Source organism: Nymphaea colorata, chromosome 3, assembly GCF_008831285.2.
Source record: "Nymphaea colorata isolate Beijing-Zhang1983 chromosome 3, ASM883128v2, whole genome shotgun sequence".
Lineage (NCBI taxonomy): Eukaryota > Viridiplantae > Streptophyta > Magnoliopsida > Nymphaeales > Nymphaeaceae > Nymphaea > Nymphaea colorata.
In genome coordinates, this window is record NC_045140.1 from 8,561,606 (window position 1) to 8,581,971 (window position 20,366).

The 20,366-nt window shown below is 37.9% G+C and overlaps 1 protein-coding gene across 1 annotated transcript; it reads left to right on the forward strand.

Moving 5' to 3' along the window:
• The first annotated feature begins 11,608 nt into the window (after nt 1-11,608).
• On the forward strand, nt 11,609-17,399 carry LOC116251307 (protein disulfide isomerase-like 1-4). The gene is made up of 12 exons (XM_031625492.2): nt 11,609-12,568; nt 14,004-14,133; nt 14,314-14,479; nt 14,577-14,695; nt 14,834-14,914; nt 15,053-15,139; nt 15,229-15,303; nt 15,957-16,025; nt 16,105-16,185; nt 16,326-16,460; nt 16,738-16,794; nt 16,984-17,399. The coding sequence occupies exons 1-12, from the start codon at nt 11,988-11,990 to the stop codon at nt 17,152-17,154; spliced, it is 1,752 nt and encodes a 583-aa protein (XP_031481352.1). The 5' UTR covers nt 11,609-11,987; the 3' UTR covers nt 17,155-17,399.
• Nucleotides 17,400-20,366: the final 2,967 nt, after the last annotated feature.

The following is a 20,366-nucleotide window of genomic DNA, read 5'->3' on the forward strand; positions in this document are numbered from 1 at the left end:
GGCCGCAACAAAGATCGAATACTTTCATCCATGGTTTTTGGGTTCATTAGCCATGGGTAAGACACTGGCTAACGACCTTTTTTTGTTGTAAATGAATACATTTATTTACTATGTTAAAATAGGAAAATTTGATTGCGAATGAAGGTCTTTCACAAAAAATCAACACTATAATATTTCTTTCAAAATTTCATCGTTTCTTGGGTCCTATGAAATAGCCAATGTGGCCCGAAGGTGATTGTAGCTCTTCATGCTTCCTGGATCTACGAGGCATGAGGAAGGGGAAGGGGGTCTCATAAACCTCTTCTCAGCAGGAAGTAAAATATAGTTCAATTGCCTAAAATTCAACTATATCAGTAACAAGAAGTATGCAGTCCACATTTTGATTCGTAGGTTATCTAATATGGAAGTGCATTATTGCCAAGCTTAATTTAACATTGACGAAAATTTTGATTATAGGTTACGTAGTTAGGAGATCACCTTTATTTACTTAATGATTTTGTGAAAAAGGTTCTGCACTGCATAGGTTCATTTAATATTTTTGTTTTCAAAATATCTTCTGTCTCCTAATTATATATATTGAAGTCCTCCCTTAATGAAAGGGCGCATAAGCATATTTTTTAGCTAAACTTGTTGGCCATTAATTTGAATGTTTCTCAACTTAAAAATTACGCTTTCCTCTCAGTCAAAAGAAAAGTGCAATAAAATCGAAATTTCCAAAAGAAAAGGGTTGCCTTGTGGCTTTAGCTAATGAAGATGTGGGCAATAACAAAATAAACCCTTAATGATAACAGAACCAAAAGGCAATTAAAATTATAAGAACTATTGATATAGAAAAACACATAGACCATTTTTAAATCCGCATTATTAAAATTGGCCAATTGGAGTCAAATTGGTCCTTTTGCGATTAAGTGCATTTCAATGGGGGCACGAGCACAGTATGCTATGTTTCAATTAAATGTATATTTTCAAGGTTTTCTTATTTTCTATTTTTTAATTTATAAACGTAAACTTTATTTGATGGGTTAAATGGATGTTTTCCGATGCAAAAATTAATTTAACAAACCGAATAAATTCAATATAGAAACTGTTCTAGCAGCATTGCACTATTGATTGCGCAATGACATTTAAAATTTAAGTATATTTACGATTATTATGTAATCATTTTAGGTGGTTTTTCAAGTTCACGGTACTCGCTAACAAAACAATGCATGCGAGATTGATATTGGAATGACCTTGGTTCAAATATATGCGGACATGAAGGTTGTGTTAGTGAAGTGTATCCAAATTAGCTGATATTATCTCTCATACAAATCAGCCGATATACTAATAATTTTTTTAATTTGTAATTGAATGTTTATGGCTGGATATATATATATATATATATATATATATATATATATATATATATATATACCATTTTCGGTGATACCGATTCTGAAAACTGATGACGTTGAATTTGAAGGCAGCTGTAAACATAACTGCTAACATGGTGCGATTTCAATTAAAAAAAAAAAAAAACTCCATAATTTTTTGTTTCCAGCACTTGTACCGATGGCTACTAGCAAGCAGCAACCAGCTTTCAAAGATGTGGGCTCAGATATGCACAACAAATTTCCTATATGTTTTATAATCACCAACTAAATAAAACGGCTCCGAGGGATTTAGCATGCCTGGTCGAGCCAATCACGAGTAGGCGGTCAGTTTCTGATTCAAATCTAAGAGACACATGCTTGTTGCACAAGTCTATTTAGGTTAAGAACGTGAGGGTGGACAAATATCCTTGATGGCTCATTTGACAAAACCTAAACACTAAACTCTCATTATGTTTGAACCTTAAACTCCTTAACCAAAGACCCTTAAACCCTAAACATTTCCTAAACCCTAAAGTCTTAAACCCTAGATAGAACACAGGTGGGTTTACACAAAAGCACATGTTTGTGCATTAACTGTAACATATCTGCCACAATGTTTAGCTGACAATAGACACTTCAAGAAACTTATTTTTGTCATCCAAGCAAAAAACTTGGTTTGACCAAGTTCAAAAATTACTTAAAAATCAGGTTTTCATAAAATTGTACATTCACAAAACCAGTTATTTTGAGGATGTATGTCATCCAAATGCAAAGTAAAAAGTTTCCACTTTGTGAGTTTCCCGCTTTGGCCTTATGTTCAGTGACAAACTATAAATTTTCAACAGCTTACCATCCGAAAACATCCTCCCAGTTAAATAAAAGACCCTCCACCTATGACGGCAACAAAATGAAATAAAAAAAAAAATTTCTCAATAAAATTACCACAATGATTCTCTAATAAAAAGTGAAAATATCTCTTCCCATGTTAGCAGCATAACATGGAAAGCCTCCTCATCTCTTCATCCTAGAAGGAATCGAGTCGGGTGAGCCAAGGTAGGGCCCCGCATGGTTCCTGGCCTCACCTCAAATTTTTTTTTTAAATTTACAAGTAAATTTTAAAAAATTTTGATTGTTTTACATAAAAATTTTGAAAAATGATTTCGATCATAATCAAAATTTAGAAACTTTAATTCGACCGGCCTCATAACAAATTTCTGACTCCTCCTCCCTTGAGTGAGTCTATCGTGTATTACTAATTTCGGTGGTGAAAGACTTGCATGGCCTTTTTAATTAATCGGGTGGAGACGTGCAGATTCAGGCTTCCGATCACATTATCAAAACAAAATCTCAAAAATTGCTAATGCATAGTGGAGTCAACCAGCAAAGACAAAAACTGAGCATGGCAACATGGTGGAGACGTGCAGATTACTAGAGAATCGTCCTCAAGCGTGATGCGAAAGACGCGCCTCTCTCTCTCTCTCTTTTTTACAAAGCTTACGATTTTATTTAGTTGCTTGTGGTGTAACTACAACTACTAAAATAAAGATCGTTTCACTTGAAATTCTGCTAAATTTTATTCAGGTTGGCGTAGATTTTCATTTGTCTTTCATTTACGTGTTTTTTCAGCAATTCAATTTTAATAATTTTGGGGATTACCAGACCTCGTCATCAATAAATTTTGTAAAAATGATAATTATATTGCGTACCATAGATTGTTCATGTTAACTATAAATAGTTCCTTTACGATACTTTTATATGTTATAGTTCACGAAACATGTGTCGATATACACACACACACATATATATATACATAAATAAGTATTTTGTGGACGCTAATTTGGATTAACGTGTGATTTGTGGACTCAAGAAACGTCGATTGAAACTTTTTAAATGAATCTCTGACAACCTTGCTTGACTTTTGACATATCTACAACCATCCGTCCAATGCTTGAGTACAAGTAGCTGCTTAATTTGAAAAATAATTTACTATGAATGTTTGGGAGGCGTTTGATCGTTCTGGATGAAACAAGAAACCCATCTATGGCTATTAGAACAGGAACCCAAGCCAAAGACGAGACAAATAGTTAGTTCCAAGCAGGTTTTTTGACTATTCTTCTGCACTCCATTTCCACACTTCCATCTGCAATGCCTCTCATATATCTATGCCTAGCAGGCCATAGAACCCCAATGTTGGTGCCAAAAAAAATATCCTCCAACATCCTCCCTTAAAACCTAACCATTTTTAAAATTCTTCTGCCATGTTCTGATTTGAAAGGTTGGCCCTTCTGAATTTGGTCAGGGTCATGGACCAAACCATTTTCGCTACTTCTCAAGGGGAGAAGAGGTTGTTTTACATTTTCTTCCCCCACTTTAGCATTGATTGGCCAAGCAGATCCTTCTTCTTTGACTTCTCTCCTGTGTAGGTAGACGCTCATCCATGGGCAAAGCCAAGGTCGGGCATGCATGGGCCCTAACCCAATTTCAATTTTCTTAATTTACGTGTAAATTTTAAAAAATTTCACTTGTTCAATATAAAATTTTTGAAAAATAATATTTCAACCCGAGTCAAAATTTAAAAACTTTAATTAGACCCACCTCAGAAAAATTTCTGGCTCCGCCCCTTCCCATCTATGGCCAGATAAATGCACCATTGCGCCCAAGGATTAGTTGGACTGTACCAGATCCATGTTCTCCAATCTTCCTTGAAAGATGCTCCCATATAGCTGGAAAATAACCGGTTGGCCTTGGAATGTCAAGCTGTGAGGTTTGGGGGAAATGAAAGGGCGTTCCACCCCAGCACTCAGAAGGAATCTCTTGAATTCGGGTTCCAAAGTTAGATCTGAACGCATCAGCTCGTTTGTGCTGTAGCAAAGGAATTTGCCGGCCCAAAGGAAATCATCCGTTGTCCGAACCACTTAGCATACCAAAAGCTGATCTGCCCTAATGATGCCACCTGACCGAAGCTGGTTACATACGATGCCTCAATGTATGTAATTTCGTAAGGATAAAAACAGAAAACATAATCGATATATGTAAAATTTGACGCATATTGTTATAACCAATATACCATTTTAAGTAGGAAAAAAGTGTTTTCGTTTTTTGTCTTGCTCATAGTGTTATCTTATTATCTCTTAAACATTTTTATGTACTCATAAAGATTATCTCATAAAAATTTTACTATCTCATTAGCCACTTGTCTCGAACATTAAATCGGAAGTCGAATCAGCTGGTGCACCCAATAGACCCTAATGCCCCTCGGTTAAGGGCGGGAATGATGCTAGTAGCATGCCCAAAAATACCCTTCAGTGCTGCAAAATGGCTTTTTGAAAAGAGCGTTCCCTAAGGTGGATGGTCGAAATGATGCGAAAAGCCCGTACGTGAAAAAGAAAAAATGAAGTTTATCGGTCATGCAGCAGAGACTGCTCCATAATGCCTCGAACGTTTGCAGCAAGAAAGGGAGTTGTTGGTTGCAGGCGACACTTATCATCCTCATCGAAGCTGTCCTCATCGTCAGTCGAAAAGTGTCGATTGAAGCAACCTTAAGGATGCCTATTGGAATGAGCATAGGCTTCTACCAAGTTCACTTATTCCAGAGGGGGTTCTCATTTGTAGGGTGCACTTATCATCTTCATCAGCAAAAGTTATCATTGTCGGCCGAATAGCATCTGTCAGGGCAAGCATAAGGATAGCTATTGGATCTATTATCCTTGTCAGTGACAGATATAGTCTGCTATTTTTAGGTTGGTCTCATGCTTTCGTTAATTCGTACGTTGTAGAAGAGAAATAGAAGGAGGTGAGATCATGAAATAACAACTAATGCATATACTATAGAAGAGAAACAAAAGGAGGTGAGATAATGAAATAACAATATTATCTCATATTCTTTTGTTTCTCATATGTAGTATATACAAGTGTTGTTATTTTAATGCCTTATATTCGTTCATTTATCTCCAACTCTATATAGCTTTATTATTTCACTATTCATTTTTTTGCTTGTTGAAGATCAAGGATGTCTACTTCAATCGATACAAAAGAATATGACACTGAACATCCATTCAACGTCAAACAGGATAAGTCAACCTATACGTTGGACGAAATATGAAGAACTTAGAAAAAAATGGAATGACAGGTGAGTACAATGTTTTGGCAGAACAAAAATATGATGAAGTTGCCGTTGCAACAGAGCGTATGTGTATGTCGCATGAAGTGAAGCATGTTGTGGAGCAGGAGTAGGAAGATATGAAAGAAAATAAGGAGGAGATGGGAGATGGAATTTGAGCAGAAGGAGGTGGTGGAGACGAAGGAGTAGGCCACAGAGTTGGACAATGCAGGGGAAAAGAAACTTGAGTAGGAGGAGTTGATAGAAACAAGGGTACAGGCCAGGGAGACGGACAATGCAGGGGAGAAGGGACTTGAGCAGAAGGAGGTGGCGGAAAAGAGGATACATGCCAGGGGAGAAGGGACTTGAGTAGGAGGTGGCGAAAACGAAGTGACAGGTCGTAGAGATGGAGAAAGGAGGGGAGATTGGATTTCAGCAAGAAAAGGTTGCATAAAAAGAGTGACTCCTGGAGGCGAAGAATGTAAAGGAGAAGGATAATCCATTATTGGATGAAGTAGAGAGATTAGTGTTAGATGTGCAAACTGTACTTGCACTAAAAATTAGATGTTCTAGGTTAAGGAGGAGATCTGAGTTCGATGTAGAGGTAGTAGAGATAGTTGGTAAGAAAAAGAGGTGATTGTGTGATGACAATGTAAGTAATCTTGTGTCTTATTCACGTATTTGTAATTAAAGTTTCTGTGCAGGATAATATTTTTGACACTGATATTTCTATTGCATAAATGAGGGCGTCGCCAATAGCGGTCGGTCGTTCATTGGTATGAAGTTCTGTCGGACTTCCAAAAATAGAGATTGTCGAGAATGCAATTCTTGGGGCTGTTTTTCCATGGCACAATGGAACTCCAATGGGGGTTCTTGTACTTCCTGACATAGAAGTGAGATTCTCAAACAAACATGTCTCAGCTTGGATAGTACTTCTTTTCATATTAGACAAAAGTTTTGCTAACGTAATATATTGCATGCTCGATGTGACTTCCTTCCTTTTATTATACCAAAAAGCCGCCACATGCTTACTTATTTATTGTGATGTGAAGTAGTAATGACCTACCCAACACCAAAGATTTTGAGATTGGTGAATTTAAAAGGTACTTCTTGATCTTTTCAAATGGCTGTTGACACTCAAAACCCCATTCAAACTTGACACCTTTTCTTAGTAGCTGGTTGAATGGTTCACATCTCATAATTAGATTGGAAATGAATTATGTGATGGACTAGATTCACCCTTGCAAACTTCATAGTTCCTTGATGTTAGTAAGTTGTGGCATATCCATGATCACTTTAGCTTTAGTAAGATCCATCTCAACCCCCCTCTTACTGACTATGAAACCTAAAAGTTTACCCAATTCAATCCCAAACACACATTTTTTGAGGATTCAAACAAAGCTTGTACTATAAGAGTCTCTCAAACACCTGGCAAGGATTTCAGTGTGATCTTCTTTTGCTTTAGATTTAATTAATATGTCATCGATATATGCATCCATAATTTTGTATATTTGGTCATGGAAGTTAGTGGCATGGCTCTTTGATAAGTTGTTTCAGCATTCTTTAACCCAAATGACATTATCATGTAATAGAAAGTACCTCAAGATGTAGTAAAAGCAGTCGTAGGTTGATCATTGACTGCTAATTCGATTTGATTGTACCCGAATATCTATCCATAAAAGAGAACATTGCATGACATGCAGTACTGTCTATAAATAACTCAATGTTTGAAAGTGAGTAATCGTCTTTCGGCGTGGCTTTGCTAAGGTCTCGAAGTCACCGCATATCCTAACTTTACCATTTTTCTTAGGGACCTCCATGATATTACCCAACCATTTGGGGTAATCAATGATGCAAATAATTTTTTCCTTTAGAAGGTTTTCTAATCTTTTTTTTATGGGTCTTTCTAGTCGGGATCAAGCTTGCACAATTTTTTGTTTAACTAGCTTGGAACTGAGACTTAAGGGCAAACAATGTTCAACCAACTAAGGGTCTAAGCCCGCATATCTTCATAGGTCTATGCAAAAACTTTTTGGTGACTTATAAGCAAGTCCATCAATTTTTTCTTTTTTTCTATGGGCAAATGTGTGCCAATTTGAAGGATCTTGAGATTCTCACTAGTTCTAATATTAATTTCTTCAATTGGATCATTAACTAAGGACGATGGATGTTCTTGTTTCTGAATTTGAACAAATTTCAGTAATTTTGACTCCAGTATTGTCGTAGGTTTTATTTTATCGACTGCTTGTTTGATAAATACTTTCTGGAGAGACCTCCAAGGAAAAAGAAGAAACTGAGACATGTTGAGTTCTGACATGTTGTAAAGAAGAGGATAGAGGAAAATTGAACACAATTAAAGTTGATAATAATGATGACTTGCATTGCATATCATAGAGGGGGGTCCTCTCATGAGACCATACAAGTACAAGTTAAGGTTACAAAATTCACTGGAGGATTTGAAAACAAAAACAAATAATATCAACCAACAATATCTTTAAATTTTTTTATGATATCCCAATCCTCTGTGTTCATATAAAAGAGGATACTGATTGGTTGCAAGATACCATCTTCATTCTTCTCGAGATCAGTGAATGAATAGTAGCGACCTTTCAGAAGTAAATTAAAATCTCTTACGGTTTCTCATGAAATGAGCATACAAATGATGTTTTTGGTAACTCAGATGACTGATTGAATATAGTATCGGCACTTCCAGATGATTCGCCTATCTTCGTGTTTTGCATTCACTCTTCCAAAAAGCAATTATTGGTTTCTCACCACTATATGATGTTATTTGATGCATGTAGGTTAACAACAGTATCTATTGTCCACCCAAGTGCCCTAAAGAGCTCTTAGTGGAAATGTGGGTTTGGGGTATTATAAAATTGCCCAAACAAGATGGAATTTCTCTGAATTCGAAGCACCATCACATAGAGCTTTGCAAAACTACATTGATTCATGTAATTTGATGCAAACACTCAATATGGTATAAATTTGAAGAAAAACATTATCAAATGAGAAAGCCGTAGGGAAGATGCCATACCTTATTTCAATAGAAAGTTTGGCTCTATGCCTGACTCTCAACCTGCATGACCTTTCTTGTTGTGTCTTACCCTTCCTCCTCTCTCCTTTATCCTCTCCCTCTACCCTCTCTCTTATTTTTGTACGGGTGGGTTCAAGAAACCCAATCGATTTTGGTAAAATTAAATATAGTCACTAGAGTAATTAGTAGTGTCATTAGGGTTAATCTCATGCTTGGTTAAGGTTAATCCCAATTTTACTAGGGTTAATCTTCAAGAAATCATTAAACGACTCCTAGTCTTGCTTAGTGATACTAATCCTGTGCTTAAGAATTTCCTAATCCTCTTGTTGTCTTTTAACTAAGTTGCATTGAGTGCCTTAGTAATTCTACTCAGGATTGGTGCCTAATCGGGACATTGAGTTTGATATTGAGCTCACCACAGGAACTCAGTGCATCGCCATTGCCCCTAGAGGATGGCTCATGTGGAATTAAAAAAGTTGAAAGTCAAATTATAGGAATTGATTAACAAAAGTCCATCAGAGCCAGTAAGTCTCCTTAAGGTGATGTGCCCGTTTTGTTTTTAAAGAAAAAGGATGGTAGTTTTAGGTTGTGTAGCAATTAGAGATGCTTAAATAACATGACAATATAAAACAAATATCCCCAGCCACTCATAGATGATTTCTTTGATCAACTTAAATGTGCTTGCTTATTCTCAAAAATTGATTTAAGATTTGGGTATCATTAGTTGCAGATTAAACAGACATATGTACCTAAGATTGCATTGTAGGCTCGATATGACCATTTTGAATTCCATCTCATGCCATTTGATTTGACAAATTCCCTTACAACCTTTGTGGACTTAATGAAAACGGTTTTCAAACCACATTTAAATCAACTACATACTCTCTGCTGGCAAAACTTGTGGAACTCTAGTGCAAACCCCCAACATATGGATGTGCAATGCCTCCCCTCTCCCTAGCGTGCAATTATCCAACAAACGTAACTCGTTAGTCCTCTCTATGTTGGAAGCCACATGTGTTCTTTGTTCTATTATGTTCCTCCAATGTTTTTAGAACAGACTAATCCTTTCCAGCCTGTAGCTTGATTTCCGTATGTAATTCAATCTCGTTTATGCATAACAACCAAAAATCTATGCACGACATCTTCCTAGCCTCTAGAACTTCTATCATGTCCGCATGTCCTCTCTTCATGTACGGTCTCCAATTGACATGAACATAAAATAAGTTGTACATCATTAGTAACTATCACATCTCACATATCACAGAATATATAAGTGTAATTATACTTGTTCAATGCGCAACCCCTCTATTATTTTCTTAGCATGATATGGATTACAGTCATCCTCTCATCTAGTATATGTCAACTAGCCATTATTGGGAATGCACCAACATTTGGAGGCACAAACTTTAGACACAAAGTCGTCTAGGCCTACAAAGATCACACATACATGTATTTAAACTCAAATCATGTATTAAGACGATAGTATGTGCAATAGTTCATTTAGTGTAATCTCTATCTATATCAATAGCCAAAATCCTTCGGTGAATTGAATGCCTTGTGCCAATCAGTAAAGCTGGTTAAATAGATGAGTTAGCATAGGTGCACCTCATGTGTAGTTGTCCATCGCTGATAAGAGACTAAGGAATTGCAAGTGCCTCCATCTCATTCTTGTATAGAATTATCACTAAATACAGACCATGCAAAAAAATAAAGAATAAATTACCTCAATTCTCTATCTATTTCTTGTGGCAGACGGGTCATTGCTTTTTTCCTTCATTTCTCGCAGAGGTAGATGACCAAAATCTTCATCAATTTCCCTTTAGCAAACAAACGATTGTGGAATTTCATATCGAACATGCTAAGTAGCTTCTTGCACCTGCTTTTAATATCGTACTTGGAGCTGCTCTCCACAACTTCCTTGAAGAACTAAGTCTTTACTTAGATGGTTTCTCATTATTCATTGTCTGATTTTGGCTCAACTCTTGTCATCGGATAGCTTGAAATGGACTTTATATAATGGGTATGGTCCCATGAACCAACACTAAAACATTAGGTGTTAGTAACTAAAAAAATAATTCTGAAAGCACTTTAAATTCCAGCAGAAGCCAAAAAAAAAAAACACACCTGAAAGTTAAATGTTACACTTCTCTTAGCAACCAAAAAGCATACCCAAAAAGCAGGAACCATAAGGACAATCAGCTTGGAAAGCTTAGAATGAGCAGAATAATTGAGTGCTATTCTTTTGCCAATTTGGCTGCAGTGTGATTGCTGCTGGCACTTGTTTTCATTTTGTATAGGCAGAAATATGCAGTCACCAACCTTATAAAATAAGCATTGTCCTTCATCTCAATGAATAGAATTATGAGCTTCGTTTCACTTCCTGTAGACAATGCACTACGATGCCCATCCGCCTTATTTCACACAAAATTTCACAAGAGTTCTCTTGAAAAACATAATCAAACTAATCTAAACTATGCATCGAAAAATTGAGTAGGAATCAAAATTAAAAGTGTGGATTCTGCAGCTAAAGGAAAAGGAAGTGAGGCATGAACATTCAATCTTTTCATAAGAAGTGTTGATTCCAAAGTTCACTGTTCACTGATCTTCCATTCACGGACCCTACAACCCATCAATCATCCGATGGATTCCATTCAATGGGCCCTTCATTGCTGATCGAATGCTGAAACCGGTGACAAGTGTTTTTCCAATCTGCCGCCGGCACTCCACCAACATCTGCCATGGTTGATTTCTTCTTCATCTTCTTCAGTTCCACCACAGTTGCAGAACATTGATGCCTCCTCCACGTCTTTCCCTCCTATTAGCTAGTTAAAACCAGGTTTTCGAGAAACCCATTTCCACGGTCATCCAAACACCCTCAAAACCACTAAAACTTGGTTTCAGAGTCTCACCCAAATGTTATTTGACTCTTCTCTGGCCTTTTTGTTTGAGAAATAAGTTAAATCAGTTTTATTTTCCCAAGCACGAAGCAAGTCCTCGCCGTCCTTTACCTTTGCCCATCATTTCCGGAAACTTGAAGAGGAAGTGCCTTGCACAATCATACATCAAAGTCAAAACCTTAGCCTGCATTGGCAATTCTAGTTGCTTAGTTTGTGATCAAAGACTTCCCTCAACCCACCTTAACCTTATAATAAACCAGTCACTGCCTGTGCTCAATGGCCGACCACCGTTTTGAGACCTCCTTCGGTTGACTGACGCCTTCCGAGGGGTCCCTTTCCCCGCTCCTTGCGCCGGTGGACCGGACAACCCGGAGACAGACGAAGAAAACCAGAGGGGAAGGGAAGGGAAAGGGCTGAATCATCAGCCTTTGTGACGACTTTGGAACGAATCAGAGAAGAACACGTGGAAGTCAACACTCACATTGCGTTTATAGCTGCTGCCTAGATCTCAGCGGCAGCAACGCAGAAGGAGAACGAGACTCCGAGTCCCTCTCCCTCGCTCTGTTGCCGGAATCTGAAACCGTCCGGAAGTACTGGGTATGGACCAAATGGTGAAGGTAGGGAGGGGGAGGAAGCATCATCTGCTCCTCTCGCTTCTCCTCATTTCCCTCCTTGTCTGCTCCTTCTTCGCCATCCCTTCCACTGCCTCCAAGGGTGCTTCTGGGAAGACCGAGGATCCGGAAGACGAAGACCTCTCTTTCCTGGAGGAGGGGGAGGATGACGGCCACGGGGCCGGCCATGACCAAGTCGATGGCTTCTCTGAGGAGGAGTTCGAGGGAGACTTTGAGGGTCTCGACGACGGGGGTGAGGATCATGAGCCCGCTGAACCCCCGTTCGACGAGAAGGACGTGGTGGTTCTAAACGAGGGCAACTTTAGCCGGTTCATCGAGGAGAACCGGTATGTGATGGTGGAATTCTACGCACCGTGGTGCGGTCACTGCCAGGCTCTGGCCCCTGAATTCGCGGCTGCCGCCACGGAGCTCAAAGGGGTCGCCGCACTAGCCAAGGTGGACGCCACCGTGGAGAACGATCTCGCCCAGAAGTACGACGTCCAAGGCTACCCCACCGTGTTCTTCTTCGTCGACGGGATCCACAGGCAATACCCTGGGGCCAGGAACAAGTCAGTCTCTCTCTCTTGATCTCTCACGATCTTTTCTTTCCCTATTGTTTCTGTCTGTTCCTCTCCCTGTTTTGATGACATTTTGGGGCTGCATAGTTCTTCGTCCAAGCTGTAGACTTTCCCACGGCAAGAAGGAACGGTCTAGTCGGAGTCTTGTTCTATAACTTTTGTGTTTCTCTCCCGGTGCTTCTATCCATGGAAGGTGGTCCTTCACCAACTAATTTATGCATGGCGATCTTGCAATGTTTCCATGTCGTACTTGTCACTTCCATAACTCTGAGTATGAAGTGGATGAATGCAGCTTCTTTAGTCGGTTGGCTTATCAACTACCTACGCTAGGCTAGATCTGATTTAGACAGCTATGATGCCGGATGAAACTGTTCTCGACACCTTGTTAGTATAGAGAATGTGTATTTATCATATATGGACTACTCCAGGTATCAGGCAAGTAAGCCTATTCGAACTATCATTGCTCAGGGTAAGATGAAAAGGAAAATGTAGGCACCCAGACTAGTTGTTTCGTCCATTTTCTTTTTGTCTTGCTGTGTGTACTAGTCCTTCAATCTGCTTCAAGCCTGCAAGTTTGTCAAACTGGTCATATTTTTTTCCTTGATTCTATATCAGCTACTCTTCCTTTCAGCCTTGGGACTCGAAGTTGTTTGGCGTTAAGATCTCGCCTTTGTCTGCAGGTGTATAGTTGCTATACATGTTCTCGAACAGGGAAATGATGCTTGTACAACATCCGATGGCACTTTAGTTCAACTTTGACATGTTCCTATGGACAGGATTCATGCACATGCCCATATAAGCAAGTTCAGACAGAGACACAATGCGGAATAGATTTGTGCCGATGGGGCATCTGAGTTGTATAGATCATTCCATTCTCTTGAAAAAATGTTCTGCTCCTGTTATTTCTTCATGGTAACATATTGCACACCTGTTTCTGGGAAGCTTCTTCTTTACAATTAAGAAGGGAAATATACAACCATCATAGATCGTATATTTCACAAATATGCCTCTTTAGCAACCTTTAGGGGTTTGATGTTGTGTACACCTTTAACTTCTAGAAGCCTTGGCCAATTTTGACTTCTATGGAAATATTGCTTAGCTTTGGTTGTTATGCTCTTAGAACTTGGAAGTTGCACCTATATATTTTGTGCATAGATATAGCAGACCCCACTCCTTGCTTGCTGAATGTGGTATTCATCTTGTGATATCTGATCAAGTGCTCATAAACATCTTACAGTTTCTCATCAGTGTCACAAAGCAACTTTTAGTTGTGTTCCAAAATACCAGAAGCTTCCATTTTTTAAAGATACATTGGTCTCTCATTTGCCAGTTCAAATGCTGTTGGTGGTGATTTTTTAGGGCCTACATTTCTTTCCCTTTGTTTTGTTTTCTTGATGACCTAGAAATTATCCGACTGTATTTGCAGGGATGCAATTGTTTCGTGGATAAAGAAGAAAACAGGACCTGCAGTTCAAAACATTACCACTGTTGAAGATGCGGAAAATGTGCTTACTGCTGAAAGTGTTTTGGTTCTGGCATTCCTCAATTCTTTGGTGGTGTGTTCTCCTTAACTCCTACCAGGACAAAATATAAGTTTCACCTGGATTATTATGCTTTTTGATTTAGTATAAATTTCACCTGGATTATTGTACTTGGTTTAAATTTCTGATCTAACTTATCATTGATATGCTCTAATTCTGACTGACATATTGCTGTTCTGTTTATTTTTAAACTAGGGACCTGAGAATGCAGAGCTTTCTGCAGCTTCAAGACTAGAAGATGGGGTATCTTTCTATCAGACTGTGAATGAAGACGTTGCTAAGCTTTTTCACATTGATCCCAAGGCTAAACGGCCTTCATTGGTGTTATTGAAGAAGGAAGCTGAAAAAATAAATCACTTTGGTTAGCCACTTTCTGCATCTCTTTTGAAATGTTTGAAGACCTTATAATATTCATATCTTATAGATAATATCCTTTTTTCGTTGCTTTATTTTTTCAGATGGTGAGTTTAGCAAGTCTGCCATAGTTGACTTTGTGTTCTCGAACAAGCTTCCTCTAGTCACAACCTTTACTAGGGAATCTGCATCTTCAATTTTCGATAATCCAATAAAGAAACAGGTTTCACTTTCGCAAGAACTTTTCTGCATCTCGTTTACAATACTTACTGGCTTCTACAGTTGAACCTCCACTTATTTTGGTTCAGATACTCTGATCATTTTTTGTTTAATGTTGTTTTTTCTCCTTTTTCTTTTGTAGGTTTTGATCTTTGTTCGCTCAAATGATTACGAAGCCACCATACCAATCTTTCAAGAGGCTGCAAAGCTTTTCAAAGGAAAGGTGATTACGAGACCTATTTATCATTTTGAGTTATTGTTTCAACTCTGTTCACTCTACATCACCATTTCCTTTTTTCTCATTTTTCTTTCAAATTCTGGCACCTTCATGACCTCTTTACTGCTCTTTTGTTTGTTGCAGCTTCTATTTGTTCATGTTGATATGGACAATGAGGATGTTGGAAAACCAGTTTCAGAATACTTTGGTGTGTCTGGAGATGGTCCAATAGTATGTCAATCCTGTTGTTTCTATCATCTACTATGTTCTTGCTGGATTCTGGTACAAGCAGGGAGTTATTCACATGTTCGTCTATGTAGGTTCTTGGATACTCGGGAAATGATGATTCCAAGAAATACAAGCTTGATGGTGAAGTGAACCTTGATGCTCTCAAGGTTGGACACGTAACTTTTTTCTCAATATGTTACTTTGGTGGAAGCTGGGAGCTTTTATCCAGCTTACTCTACCCCCTATCATTGCATGTTTCACTTGATGCAAAATTCTCATGTTCTTTTTATTACTACTTTTTTATTATCAAACCTGATAATGCTTATTTAGCAATAAATAGTTGTTGATCGGTCATTGGAGTATAGAATTCTTCAAAAGCTTATAGAATTCAATTTCTCAGCAAACAACTCTTTGCATCTATTAGGATCAATCTGTAAGCACAGCCTAGGGCATGTAATTTTATTGAATGACATGGTTTCTAAATTCTAATAGCTTTTGATTAAGCTCTTTTCTGTACAGAATATTTGATAATTTTCACATGCTACTGTTTCTTCGAAAAATACAGAAGGGATTTCTATAGTTATTTACCTATAGCTCCCTTCTTCACAAGATTTGTAAAGTGAAACAGTCTGAGAAATTGGCTTGCTGAGATATTGAATGATATCGGTATGTGTAGAATCATTGCTCCGAAGTTGCTTTCACAGTCACATGGTTGGTTTTTTTAGGAGTTTTTTTTGTTTTTCATTTTTTTTGTTGACAGAAAGTGGTTATGGGCTTTCTTTAGTGTCACTGCTCATGAATCCTATTCTTTGGTTTATAGGCATTTGCTCAGGGTTTTTTAGAAGATAAACTTAAGCAATTCTACAAGTCGGATCCAGTTCCTGAGAAGGTAAGATTCCAACTGTTGACCCATGTTGTGAAATTGCTTATTGTATCAAAATTGCCTTCTCAATTTTAAATATTTACAGAATGACGGAGACGTGAAAATTGTCGTCAGTAACAATTTTGACGAAGTGGTGCTGGACGAATCCAAGGATGTTCTTCTGGAGGTATAGATTATCACTCCTGGGGTGGCGGAGGGGGAAGACCTTTGTTACATTCCTAGTAGACTTTCTGGGGAAGTTTCCCAATCTTCCTTTCTTACATTGCTGATGCCTTTTATTTTTCTGGCTTTTGATAATTGATATAGATCTATGCACCATGGTGTGGTCACTGTCAAGCGCTTGAGCCAACTTACAACAAACTAGCAAAACATCTGCGTGGTATTGATTCTCTTGTTATAGCAAAAATGGATGGCACCACTAACGAACATCCCAGGGCAAAGGTTCTTCAATTTTCCTGCATATAATTTACACTTCTATTTGGTTGGTTATTTAACACGTGGCAATAAATTTGAAAAAGTTAGGAGAGATCTACAGACCAAGTTGGCATTCTGTGATCTGTTGCCAGCAATATGCTTGTAGTACTACTCTGTGTTTGGTGTCTGTTCTATGGTGTTTGAACTGGAACTTTTTTTTTATGTTTACACGGTACATCTTTCTTACCTGCGTTCTAAGGTAGAATGTAAAATCAGAACGCTAAAAGCTGCTTTTCTTTTGCAGTCGGACGGATTCCCCACACTTCTTTTCTTCCCTGCAGGCAATAAGAGCTTTGATCCTGTGAGTGAATCTGTGATTCCAAGTTTTGGTTATTTTTTACCATCTAAGATGAATGATGATGAGAGTTGAAAATTGCTCAGGAAAAGTACAATGATTTTTGTACATTTCTCCACAGAACTTGCTTGGGGATTTTTTTTTTCTTCTTTTAGTTAATTAATTTAACTTGCGATACTTTCTTCTTTGCAACAGATTGTTGTGGAGACAGATCGGACAGTGGTGGCATTCTATAAGTTTCTCAAGAAGCATGCATCAATCCCTTTTAAACTGCAAAAGCCTGTAAAAAAGGTGGAATCAGATGTGACCGAAACTGCTGCACCAACAGAAGGGGACGGTGGCAAGGATGTGAAGGATGAACTATAACGTGTTTTAGATTTGCTTGGAATTATTTTTCTTGGTACCGTTACGAATCGGAAGGTTAGTTTTTACAAATGGAGCGGAGAACTAAGGGCAAAACAAAAAGAGGAAAAAAGAAGAAGAAGAAAGTTTGCATGCTAAAATTGCACCCTTGAAAGTTTTGTGGCTACCTGAAACTTTATTTGTTCTATGCACATTTAAGCCACGAGGCTTTAGAATAAACTTGGGCGATCTCTCTCTCTCTCTTTGTATATGGCTTTGAACTTGATGTCCAACTTCAGGGACTGACGAGCGACTATAACTACAATGATATGTCTTCAGACCAATTAGGGTGAAAGAATTACTATTTTAATGTTTACTTAGAAAAAAACTGCTTTCTTTCGAGGAAACCTTTCTAGACTGCCCCCAATTATGGTTTGCTTCTGAGCTTGGGTGGACTTTGATCGGTTGGACAAGAAAGTGATTGCAGGCACTTGATCGGGAGACTTGGGGCATTGAATCCAAAGTATTATTTTTGTCCAAACTTGGATTGAAACGAAGCCAATGTGTTGTGAGGAAACATTAGACGCATGTTCGTTCTTTCAAAACGCAAACTGCTTACCTAATCCGATCCAGGCTTCTCTAAGCTTTAATATTAGCGGGAGAAAATGTCCCTCATTCCCAACCATTAATGAGCTATAGAACAAGACAAGAGATTTTAGTTGTACGGCCGTTTGCTTGTTCCAAGTTTATTTCAGCGTTTAACATTGCTTTCAAATGTTTATTTTTGGACAAGGTCCAAGACGCCTGAAACTGAACCTATTACCAGCCGAAGAGCAGCGTCGGTGCTAGCGAAATCCACAACTGACCGATTTCAATTTCGATCTGAAACAGAGATCGATTCAAGGGCGACAAAACGTGACATTTTTTTGTTTATTATTTTGTATATATTTTTTTTTTCAATTTTTATATGGTCTTGCTCTTTAAAACTTTACTTGAAATAGACAACAACATTAGAACAAAAAAATATTTAGTTGAGGTACACCTAAACCCCCCAAAAATGTACTTTTCCAACCTCGAGAGGTCAATTTGTTTCTGAGAACCATTTGAACAACTTTAAACAATTGTAGAACTCCTGAAATGAAGTTTCCTGGCCTCCAATATATCTAAAATCCCTAAAATGCACCTATCTGATTTGAAAAGGGTTTGTCCAACGACCATCAAGGATATTTCTCCACTCTAATCTTTGGGCAGATTTTGGGGTGTTTGGCAGCAGTGTATGTTATGAATCTGCCTCAAAAATTTGAGTAGATTTATGGAACACTATGTCGCAACATTTCAAGAATTTGCCCCATTCTTTGAGATAGATTCATGAGACAGTAACAAATTGTTACTGTTAACAAACGACCCCTTAATGGAACAGTAGCAAACTATTTCCTTTGCCAAGTAGCTACTAAGATTTTTATGTTCCTGGCGCAATCAGGTTCTATCTTAAATGAACAGTTAACTTTTCCAATATCATATATCCATACATTGTAAAAGTGGATCCTTAACATATCATATTATGGCTCAGATTCGATTGCAAATTTAAAAGTCAGATCTGGATTTGGTTGCAAATTTGAAAGTTGGATTGCGATCAGAATTGCTTTGAAAATTTAAAAACTAGATTAGGATATGGTAAAGTGATCTTTTCATTCAAATTTGAATCTTAATTTGAATATGAATGTATGAATATCCAATACGTTGGATATGGTAAGAGCTAGATCTGATTCAAATCTGGTCCATTAACATGCCTACCCAAGACAATAGTGTCCCTTAGTTAGAAATTTTTGGCTCAGCTACTGCTTTCATCCTATCATCCAGCGTTGTAAGTGGTCCGAATCAAGTGTGGATTTTGACAATTTTCAGTGTACCATATACGATTTTGATCTGACTGCTAACGTGTTTTGTTGTATCCGAGACACGTGTCCGCAGTTGCACTGACCGGCCCCACAAATTTATTTATTTTCATGTTGGTGTCTCGAACTATTTGCGCATTCATATATATTGGTACTCAGCTAAAAAGTTTCTGGCTCATTCATTGGTTGTACCAATATAATCAGTTAGTTACTCCACTGCTGTTGTGCTGATCTCCAACTGAAGATCAAATCATAGATTTGGGGAAGTAAAACCTTGTTAAGAGTTGTCAAGTTTCTCGAACGTGTGTTCGTTCACCCTTTCTTGGGATTAATGAATTAAAAAGAGAAGAAAGGGACATCCCACCTTCTTAGATCATCAACAGGAAGCTACCAAAATTGTACCAAAGATATGTCGGTGAGCCTATTAAATAGAAACAAGAAAGATCTTCATAAATGTGCTTTTGGCATAATTTTGTTCTTTCAGTTTGCAAATTATGCTCCATTATTACTACAAACTTAAGATGACAAGTTTTGGCTTGGATTACATGTGCCTGCCGGAAGATCGACCAAGGTCCGGAATAAGAGTTGGATGGTTAGGTTTGTACGTGCCTACCAGAAAATCTACCGAGATTCGGAATAGGAGTTGGATAGTTAGGTTTGTACCATCATGTAGAACCACAATATGGAATCTTAGAACAGGAAGTATGCTCCTTAGAACGGGAAGTATGCTCCTTTTCTTGAGAGCTTTTTCACAAGGCCGCCACTAGTCGATGTTGGAGTTGGTAACCGGAAATTAGTGGTTGATTAGGGATGTCAACAGATCAGATTTGAATTAGATATACCCTTAAACATATCTACTTTTTCAGATATGCACATATTCAAATTCAAATTTAGATTCGAATACAAACAAAGAAAAGTCGTATCGGAGTCTTGAGTCCCAAATCTAATTTCAAAAACTGAATCTGGCTTTTGCATTCATATTTGAACCTTAGTCCAAATTTTGATCCGAATCTTACTGATTTTCAAAATGTAAGAACATTGGACACAATTGTTTGTAGACTTTCACAATAGTAGGTAGTGTATGATATATGCATGCATACATATTGTTCACCTCATACTATGTTTATTTTAAAAGATATGGTTTACTATTATGTTACATGGAATTCATGTTGGTCACATTATTTTATCAACGGCAGGGAATCAAAGATGAAGCCCCACAAATACGATGTTGTATTTGAAGGCTGAGTACAAGGTATTTATAATAGTTGGGAGCACTACCAACCACTCATCTACCAGTACGAGGGTGCAATCTTCAGGTCATTTACTAACATACAAGCGGCA